Source organism: Muntiacus reevesi, chromosome 3 (assembly GCF_963930625.1).
Source record: "Muntiacus reevesi chromosome 3, mMunRee1.1, whole genome shotgun sequence".
NCBI lineage: Eukaryota > Metazoa > Chordata > Mammalia > Artiodactyla > Cervidae > Muntiacus > Muntiacus reevesi.
In genome coordinates this window covers 88,654,958-88,667,803 of record NC_089251.1, presented here as the reverse complement: position 1 = coordinate 88,667,803, position 12,846 = coordinate 88,654,958, and the positions used below count along the sequence as shown (strand labels likewise).

Genomic DNA, 12,846 nt, shown 5'->3' with positions numbered 1-12,846 from the left:
AGGATGGACTGGTTGGATCTCCTTGCAGTCCAAGGGACCCTCAAGAGTCTTCTCCAACACCACAGTTCAAAAGCATCAATTTTTTGGCGCTCAGCTTTCTTCACAGTCCAACTCTCACATCCATACATGACCACTGGAAAAACCATAGCCTTGACCAGACGGACCTTTATTGGCAAAGTAATGTCTCTGCTTTTTAATATGCACATTTTGGTTGGTCATAACTTTCCTTCCAAGGAGTAAGTGTCTTTTAATTTCATGGCTGCACTCACCATCCACAGTGATTTTGGAGCCCCCCCGAAAAAAGTCTGACACTGTTTCCACTGTCTCCCCATCTATTACAAGGGCACAAAAGACCATGATTTTCACCATACCTTGACATCTTTTACCTAGGTTTATAGTAAGAAAACTATACTGTGTCACAATCTCTTAAGCTTATAAAAAAAAAAGAGGGAAATTAAAAACTGACCTTGTTGACTGGTTCATTTTCTGTGGCCTCCACAGCAGCTAAAGATACAAAATAAAATAAGAATTCATGCAAATATATTTTATTTATCAAGATCTAACTTTATTCCACAATAAACTAGTAGCTTCATGAAAATGTATGTAACAGACAAAAGACCTGAGAAATTTAAATAGCATACAGTTACAAAAATAACTGGCTTTCAATTAATACATTCAGTTTTACTTCTTCTGAGAGCAAAATCAAGAGATAAGGTGAAGATCTGAATCACAATATTCTTAAATTCACCTAGATATAACCCTGATATTGGAAAAAAAAAATATATATATATATACATATATATAGTTGTTGCTGTTGAATCACTCAGCTGTTTCCAACTCTTTGCGACCTCATGGCCTGTAGCCCGCCAGGCTCCTCTGTCCGTGGGATTTCCCAAGCAAGAATACTACACTGGGTTGTCATTTCCAACATACTATATATATATATATATATATATATATATATGTAATATGTATATATTTCCTACATATATATATGACACAAAAACCTTAGTAAAATTTTTTTTAATCTTTCATCTTTAAACATAAGAAAACAAAATAAAATTTCTATTTACCTACCTGAAATAGTTTCTTTAGCACCATTTTCAGTGGTTTTGACTTCCACATTTGTCTTCATTTCAGAGCTCTCTGCAAGATTAAAGTGAAAGTCAAAGTTTCTCAGTCGCATCCAACTCTGTGAACCCATGGACTATATAGTCCATGAAATTCTCCAGGTCAGAATACTGGAGTGGGTAGCCTTTCCCTTCTCCAGGGAATCTTCCCAACTGAGGGATCGAACCAATGCAAGTCTCCGGCATTGCAGGCGGATTCCTTACCAGCTGAGCCCTTATTAGTCTAGAAAAACACACTAATACAATTAAACTAATGAATATAAACAGGAACTTATGCTAGGTTATTTTGTTACTTCAAGTCTCCATAAGCTGACCTGATTGAAGACAAAGCTAATACAAATTTTCCTTTGAAACACAAAACAATCCTTTTCATTTTTAAGCAATGACTCCAAAATATATCTCGAATGTATACCAATAGGATTTAATGAAACAAAAGTACTGAATGATAGCAGTTCAAGCTTACCTGGTACATTCACAGATTTACTGGTGTCTTTGTTCTTGACAAGTCCAGCCTTTTTGACTTCCAGGGACTTCTTTCCACTAGATTTTGCTTTTAAAAGTAGAGTTTAACCATTATTATAAGGTTCTATTCAGCCATTTACCATGTTTCATACTAATATGTCAGTAAATTAGTTCAATTTCACTATAAAAGCAGCTCTTTTCCATGTATTTATTTCTAATTTTTTTCCAGTATCTGTTTACCAGTAAGATTAAACAAAAATATAAACTGAGATATAATTTTTGTTAAGGGTTATTGATTCACAAATTTGATCCTCATGTGCCAAAAGCACACCAAATCACACACAAAAATTCTACTTTATTATTTTCACAAAGATTCTTTACAATTAACATTAGTCTACTGGGAAAATATATTAATACACAGATCATGTTAGTTTCAACATGTTACAATTTAGTGTTCCATTTCTTGATGGAGGATACATTCTTACAACATGGAAAGAAAATCTTTAAAGTAGAAATATTAGGGGAGTTCTATAAGCTGAGAAAGATAATATGAAGTGACAACTCTAAAAATATGAGGAAAAGAAAGATTAAACAGGAGGGAAGTGGTTATGGCAGCCTATTATGCAGCTGTCAGAAATCTTTCCAAAAATATCTGCAATGGCAAAAGCTGTCAAAGACCAAAACACCTAAAAACAAAAGTTATATGTGTGTCAAGTTTTAAGTATCAAAGAAGTATCTACTAAACTTTTCAAGATGTTAATAGATATGAATTATATAAAACTTGCTTTTGATATTATATTTATTATATTCTTTAAAACAGAATTATGAATAAACTTAATATAACCTTTCAACAGTCTTACCTGTTTTGATTGAAGCTTTATTACCTTTAGCAGCTACTGTTACCACAGATTTGACAGAACCCGCTGACTTCCCTAAATCACAAAAGTTCAGTCAAAACTGGTTTATTTATTAATTAGTATCAACAATACTCAAAGAACCTCACAAAGGATATAAGAGCAACAGACTGTATTTTATTCAAAACATAAAATGCTATCATCTTTAGGGACACAGATCATTTGCTAAATTAGAAATGATAATGCACCTCCCTTTTTGGGTACTTAAAAAATAGCATTCAGGCAAGTTACTTAAATCATATCAACTAGAAGCAAAATTACTAAGTACAGGATATAAAAACATTTCTATGATGGCTTTAATGGTTCCAAAAGCAGTTATATTTAGGACCTCCCAATTCATGCTTCCTTGGCTCCCAGTTGATTAAAAAGCCCTTCAAAGTGAAAGTCGCTCAGTCTTGTCTGATTCTCTATAACCCCATGGACTATTGCAGTCCATGGAATTCTCTAGGCCAGAATACTGGCGTGGGTAGCCATTCCCTTCTCCAGGGGATCTTCCTAACCCAAGGGTCAAACCCAAATCTCCCTCATTGCAGGCAAATTCTTTACCAGCTGAGTTACCAGGGAAGCCCTTAAGAATACCTATATCATGGTCAGGCCATATCAAGATTGTTTTGACTCATTCATAATGGGTCCTATTTTAACAGAACTTTTTGAACTGCTCTAACACTTTGTACATATGCATATGTTACTATTGCCTATATTCCAAAATGAAGTTTATATAAAGACTGTGATCATCTAAGTGTCACTAAAAAGACTGCCAGAGAACAAGAAAAACTGAACCTTTTTATTCAGAGAGCAACAAGAGGTTTAGTTCTTAAAATCAGGATTCTCAACAAGTAGCAAGACAGTATATGAGGAAAAAGACCAGGTTCAGAAGTCATTAAATCCAAGCTGAATTCCAAGTTAAATTGTGAAGTCTGGGATAATTTACTGATTGCTGTGCACACTACCCCTTTATAAACAATGGTGGTAATCACCCTATTTAACAGGACCTTCTGTGAAAATATGATCATGCTTTTGAAAAGTTATTAAAATGAATTATGACATCTACAATATTTAATCAAAATAGCTTACAAATCCACTGCTCATATCCAAAGAGAGACCTTAATTTTTGCTCAAAAAGAGAAATACTAATTTTTATATTGTCATTTAACCAGTCATTTCCTAATCATGCCCAAGTTTTGTCACACTGCAGTAACCTAAGCCCAAATGAACCCTTAAGGTGTTTCTTTCACTATTCTATGCTATTACCACAAATCAATTCACTTTACTACTTCTACTAGAGGAAAAACAGAAAGGGGGATAAATACTAGGGCAAGCAGAAAAAAATTAAATTAGTTAATTAAATTAGTTACTTAAAATATAATGTAGCCTACAAAAAAGGCAAAAAGAACATAATTTGCCATAAATTTGTTATCTGGACTATTTTATAAACGAAAAGTAAACAAAGACCAAAATAAGAGAGAAAAAGGGAAATATTTCTAATATTCATCAGGAGAAATAGTTTGCCAGTTAAATTATCTTATTTTGATAATAACTGCAGGAAAAGAGCATTGTCTACTAAACATGCTTTCTCAAAACTTCTAGATGACTGTAAATTTCAAAAATTGGTATATATTCAGCAAACACTGTATCACATGAAATCCAAGACTGATGACAAAACCATCTTAAACAATTTAATCAATATGTCTAACATCCTAATATAGAAAACATACCTGAAGATTTATTTACTTTGGTTGCAGATGTCTTGGTTTGTCCAGTTTTCGCTAAAACAATAAGAAAAATACATCAGTAACACATTACAAAAAATATAATTTACATTTAGGAAAGAGCTAACTTGGCATAAGCTTCTTATCCTTCTCCATCAGAGGGCAGAGAGAATGAAAACCACAATCACAGAAAACTAACCAACTGATCACACGGATCACAGCCTGGTTTATTATGTGCCATCCCATGCGGGGCCACCCAAGACGGACAGGTCATGATGGAGAGTTCTGACAAAACGTGGTCCACTGGAGAAGGGAATGGCAAACTACTTCAGCATTCTTGCCTTGAGAACCCCATGAACAGTATGAAAAGGCAAAAAGATACGACACTGAAAGATGAACTCCCTAGGATGGTAGATGCCCAATATGCTACTGGAGAAGAGCAGAGAAATAGCTCCAGAAGGAATGAAAAGGCTGAGCCAAAGCTCAAACAACATCCAGTTGTGGATGTGGCTGGTGGTGAAAGTAAAGTCCAATGCTGAAAAGAACAATACTGCATAGGAACCTGGAATGTTAGATTCATGAATCAAGGTGAACTGGAAGTGGTCAAACAGGAGACTGAAGAAGGCAATGGCACCCCACTCCAGTACTCTTGCCTGGAAAACCCCATGGACGGAGAAGCATGGTAGGCTGCAGTCCAGGGAGTCGCTAAGAGTCGGACCTGACTGGGCGACTTCACTTTCACTTTTCACTTTTATACATTGGAGAAGGAAATGGCAACCCACTCCAGTGTTCTTGCCTGGAGAATCCCAGGGACAGGGGAGCCTGGTGGGCTGCCGTCTATGGGGTCGCACAGAGTCAGACACGACTGAAGCAACTTAGCAGCAGTAGCAAATAGGAGATGGCAAGAGTAAACATTGACATTTTAGAAATCAGTGAACTAAAATGGACCGGAATGGGCAAATTTAATTCATATGATCATTGTATCTACTACTGGTGGCAAGAATCCCTGAGAAGAAATGGAACAGCCCTCATAGTCAACAAGAGTCCAAAATGCATCACTTGGGTGCAGTCTCAAAAACGACAGAATGATCGCAGTTTGTTTCCAAGGAAAACCATTCAATACTGCAGTAATTCAGTTCATTTTCAAGGCCAATGATTCAATATCACAGTAATCCAAGTCTATGCCCCAACCACTAATGCTGAAGAAGGTGAAGTTGAATGCTTCTATGATGGCCTCATAGTCAACAAGAGTCTGAAATGCAATCTCAAAAATGACAGAATGATCTCTGTTCGTATCCAAGGCAAACCACTCAATATCATAGCAATCCAAGTCTATACTCCAACCACTAATGCCAAAGAAGCTGAAGTTAAATGGTTCTATGATGACCTGAAAGACCTTACAGAATGAACACCTTACAGAGTCCCCCCATAGGGGACTGGAATGCAAAAATAGGAAGTCAAGAGATACCTGGAGTAACAGGCAAGCTTGGCCTTAGAGTACAAAATTAAGCACGGCAAAGGCTAACAGAGTTTTGCCAAAAGAACACACTGGTCATAGCAAACACCCTCTTTCAACAACACAAGAGTCGACTCTATACATGGACATCACAGGATGGTCAATGCTGAAATCAGACTGATGATATTTTCTTTGCAGCCAAAGATGGAGAAGCTCTATACAGTCAGCAGAAACAAGAGTAGGAGCTGACTGTGGCTTAGATCATAAACTCTGATTGCAAAATTCAGACTTAAATTGAAGAAAGTAGGGAAAACCACTAGACCATTCAGGTATGATCTAAATCAAATCCCTTGCAATTATACAATGGAAGTAACAAGTATTCAAGGGATTAGATCTGATCAAGTGTCTGAAAAACTATGGATGGAGGTTTGTAATATTGTTCAGGAGGCAGTGATAAAACCATCCCCAAGAAAAAGAAATGCAAAAAGGCAAAATGGTTGTCTGAGGAGGCCTTACAAATAATTGAGAAAAGAAGAGAAGCTAAAGGCAAAGTAGAAAAGGAAAGTTATAACAAACTGAATGCAGAATCCCAAAGAATAGCAAGGATAGACAAGAAAGCCTTCCTAAGTGAATGATGTAAGGAAACAGAGGAACACAACAGAGTGCAAAAAGACTAGAGATAAAAATCAGAGACACCAAGGGAGCGTTTCACGCAAAGATGGGGACAGTAAAGGACAGACACGGCATGGACCTAACAGAAGCAGAAGAGATTAATAAGAGGAGGCAAGAATACATGGAAGAAATATACAGAAAGGATCTTAATGATCTGGATAACCATGACGGTGTGATCACTCACCAAGAACCAGACATCCTGGAATGGGAAGTCAAGTTGAGACTTAGGAAGCATCACTACAAACAAAGTTAGTGGAGGTGATAGAATTCCAGTTGAGCTATTTCAAATCCTAAAAGATGATGCTGTGAAAGTGCTGCCCTTCAGTATGCCAGCAAATTTGGAAAACTCAGCAGTGGCCACAGGACTGGAAAAGGTCAGTATCATTCCAATCTCTAATCTCCAAGAAGGGCAATGCCAAAGAATGTTTAAACTACCACACAACTGCACTTATTTCACATGCTAGCAAGGTCTTGCTCAAAATCCTTCAAGCAAGGATTCAACAGTACGTGAACCAAGAACTTCCAGATGTACAAGCTGGATTTAGAAAGGGCAAAGGGACCAGAGATCAAATTGCCAACAACCGCTGGATGATAGAAAAAGCAAGAGAATTCCAGAAAAACATCTACTTCTGCTTCATTGACTACGTTAAAGCCTTTGACTGTGTGGGTCACAACAAACTGCAGAAAATTCTTCAAAGAGATGGGAACATCAGACCACCCTGGTATTCTGCCTGCCTCCTGTGAAACCTGCATGTAGGTCAAGAATCAACAGTTAGAACCAGGCATGGAACAACAGACTAGTTCAAAATTGGGAAAGGAGTATGTCAAAGCTGTATATTGTCACCTGCTTATATAACTTATACGCAGAGTACATCATGCAAAATGCTGGGCTGGACAAAGCACAAGCTGGAATCAAGATTGTGGGGAAAAATATCAATAACCTCAGATATGCAGATGATACCACCCTTATGGCAGAGGCAAAAAGGAACTAAAGAGTCTCTTGATGAAGGTGAAAGAGGAGAGTGAAAAGACTGGCTTAAAACTCAAACAATCAAAAAATGAAGATCACGGCACCTGGTTCCATCACTTCATGGTGAATAGTTGGGGAAAAAGTGCAAAGTGGTAGGTTTTATTTTCTTGGACTCCAAAATCACTGCAGATGGTGAGTGCAGCCATGAAATTAAAAGACACTTGCTCTTTGGAAGAAAAGCTATGACCAACCTAGACAGCATGTTAAAAAGCAGAGACATTACTTTGCCGACAAAGGTCTGTATAGTCAAAGCTATGGTTTTTCCAGTAGTCATGTATGGAATGTGTGAATTGGACCATAAAAATGGCTGAGTGCCCAATAATTGACGCTTTTGAACTATGGTGTTGGAGAAAACTCTTGAGAGTCCCTTAGCCTGCAAGCAGATCAAAGATATGATGTGAAGAACTGACTCATTGGAAAAGACCCTGATGCTGGGAAAGATTGAAGGGAGGAGAAGGGGGCAACAGAAGATAAGATGGTTGGATGCCATCACCGACTCAATGGACATGAGTTTGAGCAGGGTCCAGGAGTTGGTGATGGACAGGGAAGCCTGGCCTATTGCAGTCCATGGGGTCACAAAGAGTCAGACACAACTGAGTGACTGAACTGAACTGAACTGCCTAAGGGTCATGAAAGGTATCAAAAAGAAGCACTTTCTGAGACAGGCCTTAAAGAATAAATGAGAATTTGCCCCACCTTGACCCTCTAAAAGGAGTTTTAACTGGCTTTGTATTTTCATTACCTTGCACAAGGCCTGGTACTTACTAAGTAGGTACTTTAGAAGTACTTACTGATGCTGCTGCCGCTAAGTTGCTTTAGTCGTGTCTGACTCTGTGCGATCCCATAGATGGCAGCCCACCAGGCTCCTCTATCCCTGGGATTCTCCAGGCAACAATACTGGAGTGGGTTGCCACTTCCTTCTCCAATGCATGCATGCATGTTAAGTTGCTTCAGTAGTATCTGACTCTGTGGGACCCCATGGACAGTAGCCCACTGGGCTCCTTTGTCCATGGTATCTCTAGGCACGAATACTGGAGCGGGTTGTTACTAAGTAAAGTTAACTGGAATTTAGACAATGACTCCACATGAATGGAGTATTTCACAGTATAAAGACCTGTGAAATGAAATAGGACAGGGCTTCCCTGGTGGCCCAGTGGTTGAGAATCTGCCTTGCAATGCAGAGGATACGGGTTCGATCCCTGGTCTGGGAGGATCCCACGTGCTACGGAGCAACTTAGCCCGGGTGCCACAACTACTAAGCCCACGTGCCTTAGAGCCCGTGCTCCACAACGAGAGAAGCCACTCCAGTGAGACCCCCTTGCACAGAGACTAGAGAGTAGCCCCCACTCGTCATAACCAGAGAAAGCCCTCTCGCAGCAAGGAAGCCCAGCGCAACCAAAATAATAAATAAATAAATCACATGTCCTATTAAAAAAAAAAAGAAATGAAATAGGACAGAAGAACTGGAAAATAAACTGCTCTGAGTAACTGAAACATAATATACATCTGTGTGACAAGAGACTGAAAAAGTTTCAGGGAAAAAGTAAAGGGTCATTTATGCAAGGCTGAAGAATTATGGGCTTTCTCCAGTGGAACACCAACTTAAAATAGGGGCCAATGTGGATCCCTTCTACTAAAGCACAATGAATACTATTTTCCTAGCATCATCTTCCAAGAAGTTTCCAGTAAACTGACAAAATATACTCATACTGGAGGAATATTAAAAGTAACAACTTACTAGCAGAAGCTGCAGTCACAGTTTCAACAGCTGTGGAAGCATCTATATCTTTTCTATTAAAAGAAGAAAAAAATTAGCAAAGAAATTCTAACAAAAATCTTCTAAAGATGCAAAGCTTAAATCTAAAAAAGTTTAAAATAATTCAATTAGAATGATGTCCCATTTGAACAGGGAGAGAAAATATAATAAAAATGTAGTCAAAACTTTTAAAATTTAATTCATATGCATATTTGTTCTCACACAGAAAATCATAGAATTACTTACTTTAAAGTAGATGCAGATGTTTTCTTTGAATCTGACATCTTTTTCTTCACCTCTTTGTTCTATGAAGGAAAAATATTTTGAAAACCTTAAGCCTCTTCTCAAATTATGAAAGGGAATATACAAAATACACAAAAGCATAAGAAATCTACACACATATATAACCACAAATAAAAATCTTCTTACCCTGAAGTAAAAATGCTAATTACCTTTTCTATTTATAGACAGAAATAAAATATTTTCAACTTGTGATTATACAGTGTAATTTTACATCTTGTCTTTTATCACTTATTGACATTTTCCTATCACTGTCTTTCAAAGACATTTCTAATAGTGCCATACTATTTCTGATATCTAATTACTATCATTCTGGTCAAATCTATCACAATCTTTTGTTTTAATTACTATAATAAACTCATAATGCTCTCTGCTTCTGTCTTTGCTTTTCAACCACCCTCACACCACTTTTAACCTAGAACCAGACTGATAACTGCCACTCCTAAACTCAAAACCTTTCATCACACTCAGAAAAAAAGCTAACACTTAAAAAAAAAGTTTACACTACTCATTTCACCCACTCTCTAACCCCAAAATCACCACATATATCTCTACTTTCAGTCCCAAGCACCCTTTAAATTCCTAAAACAAAACAAACTACATAGGCATGGACTTGAGAAGTCTTCTGCAGTTGCTGTTTGGAATGCTCCCAATTCAAGGAACAATTTACACCTTCACCTCCTTTTCACATTTTTAATGAAACCTTCCATAACTACCTTACTGAACGGTGTGTTGCTCTTTAAGCTTGGCAATTAGTGAACATCCAATAAATATGTGTTAAAATGATTTGAACTTATAATTGTTTTCATTTTATGTTTTCTGTTCTTTGGAGGCATCCTTGACATTTCCTTTTGTGCCATACGGGATTTTATCCAAACATCTCCCTTACCCCCACTGGTTTAGAAGATACTCATCCTCCTACTTATATTCTACTAATGGGTATCTCCAATTTCAAAAGAAATATGAAACTATTGATTTCTTCTTATAAATTTAAAAGCCCTGACACCGGTGGCTTACATGCTAATTTTTAATGACACTATTTTAGGACAAAGTTATTGTTTTTATTTTTTTTTAACAATTTATACTATTTTGACTTCCCTGGTAGCTCAGGCGGTAAAGTTTTCCACGTGGCTACAGTGCGGGAGATCTGGGTTCGATCCCTGGCTCAGAAGATCTCCTGGAGAAGGGAATGGCAACCGACTCTGTTATTCTTGCCCACCCCAACTCCCTCCAAAAAAGGGGCTCAACGGAACAATTTATACTATTTTATAAAGGTACAACTATTTGTGTTTTATCCTGCTTAAATGGGCTTCCCAGGTGGCTCAGTGATAAAAAAAAAATCTGCCTACCAATTCAGGAGATCCAAAAGACTCAGGTTTGATCCCTAGATCAGAAAGATCCCCTGGAGGAAGAAATGGCAACCCACTTCAGTACTCTTGCCTGGGAATTACCACAGACAGAAGAGCCTGGTGGGCTACAGTCCATGGAGTAGCAAAGAGTCGGAAATGACTGAACAAACATGCACTCTATGTTTAAACGGTTTTATTACTCATTGTTGTTTAGTCACTAAACCATGTCCAACTCTTATTCTTCACCACTGAGCACCAGGGAAGCCTGGTGCAATCACCATTTTATATCATAACTTCTCCATTTCTTAAGTTCTTCATTTTGATGATTATATTTTAGGAAATACATATAGATGAAAGGTTCTCTGAGCCCATACATGTCTGAGAATACTGTCCTAGCATACAACTTGATTATTTGACTTGAAATCTGCATAATAAATTACAATGAATCAATCTTTTTTTCACTCAACCTTGGGAATGAGTTGTTTGGCTATCTAAGGCTGGTCTACCGCTTTTTACATTTACACAGTTATCTGCCCGGATCACTAGGGCTTTCACCTTTATAATTGTGAAACTTAACATCTTCACCAGTTTTTAAGTGCTATCTTCTTTCTGGAATCCTAGTTATATGCAGACTGGGTCTCTTAGATGTATCCACCATGACTTTGCTCTTCATTATTTTAGACTTTTTAACCTTTACTAATAGACTGTTAAGTCCTAAGAAGGATAGAAGCACATCTGCCTTGTTCATTAATGCATCTTCTGCATGTACCACAATGGCTGACATACAAAAGATGTTTAAGAAATAGTTCTTTCCTTAAATATTTATTTATTGGGTCGTGCTGGTTCTTAGTTGCAACAAACCAACTATTAATTGTCGCATGTGAGATCTAGTTTCCCGATCAGGGATCACACCCACACCCCCCTGCATTGGAAGCACAGAGTCTTAGTCACTGGACCACCAGGGAAGTCCCAAGAAATACTTTTTGAATTAAAATGAAACTAAACTCTCTTCTGAACTGATTGTATATCCTCAGTTTTATCTGTTATTAATTAGATTTTCCATAATGCTCAAACCACTGTACACTGCTTCCTGGCACTGTTTTTGTTCTCCATGCAGTCTTCTTAAATCTAAGCTGACTGCTTGCTCTAGCTTTTAGATATAACGTCACCATGAATCTTGCTGAAACCAGTAAATCTGAGTTTTTTAAGTCTTGTTTTTTCTGATTTATTTTCTTAAAGAGCCTTAGCACTATTTTATAACTGCAAAGGTCCTTCTGTTTGTTGAAAACTCTGATTATATTCCTTTCTGTATCAAAAGCTCCTGCTTCCTTAAGGAAAATTTTGAGTACCAACATGTGCCCATTTTTCTGGAAAAGAAGAATGCTTGCTTTCAGCAGATTGGTTAAGAATCATTGCTAAAGACTCATGTCTACGCTGGTTTGTAATTAAACACAAGGTTATTTGTCAGACAAGGTTTGTCACCAGAACTGTGAAGAACCATACTTTAATCCTTCAGGTGTAATACAGGGATGTAGAAAAATTTTACCTTTTCTCTAACATTTTATTACTGATTCCAAGAAGTAGCAAAATGAAGAGAATATTCTCTGAATCACAGAGTCCAAGGCAGTCCTAACATGAAACATCAAATGTGGGCATAAAGGTTTTGTCATGACTTTAACTATTCATGTCAAAATTAATGTGTAGACCAAGAAATCTATAGGGCTGACCTTCTTTTTCCTAGTTTGAGTTTCCAGTCTATTTTGTGCTTGCTCTGACAGGAAAACTTAATGTCTTCCCCTATGGTAACAGGCCAAAAGATTATCCCATAAACTTCTAACCTTGAAGAAGCCATAACCAGAGTTCTGTTGGGGGTTCCCTCTGGGTCAATCACAAGAGAGAAGTCATGAGTAAACCTTCAAAGGCTTTAATTCAGCACCATTCAAACCATATTTAACTGAAGAACATCAATGTCTGTGACAGGTAGATGGCATGTTTTCTAGTTTTCAGTGTTGATACTTAGGCCATTCATTACTACGAAAATCAAAATAGTAAATGACTGAACTTTTCA

The 12,846-nt window shown here is 37.4% G+C and overlaps 1 protein-coding gene across 5 annotated transcripts in view; it reads right to left on the bottom strand.

Annotated features, from left to right (window-relative positions):
- Nucleotides 1–12,846, bottom strand: part of ZNF638 (zinc finger protein 638) — an 83,466-nt gene that overhangs the window by 27,432 nt on the left and 43,188 nt on the right. For all 5 annotated transcript variants that reach the window (XM_065929500.1, XM_065929503.1, XM_065929504.1 and 2 more), the window contains 7 exons: nt 9,376–9,434; nt 9,112–9,164; nt 4,222–4,272; nt 2,453–2,524; nt 1,594–1,680; nt 1,078–1,146; nt 467–504 (listed from right to left, as the gene is read on the bottom strand). In XM_065929500.1, coding sequence (XP_065785572.1) covers nt 467–504; nt 1,078–1,146; nt 1,594–1,680; nt 2,453–2,524; nt 4,222–4,272; nt 9,112–9,164; nt 9,376–9,434 — 429 coding nt within the window. The remainder of the gene's footprint in view (nt 1–466; nt 505–1,077; nt 1,147–1,593; nt 1,681–2,452; nt 2,525–4,221; nt 4,273–9,111; nt 9,165–9,375; nt 9,435–12,846) is intronic.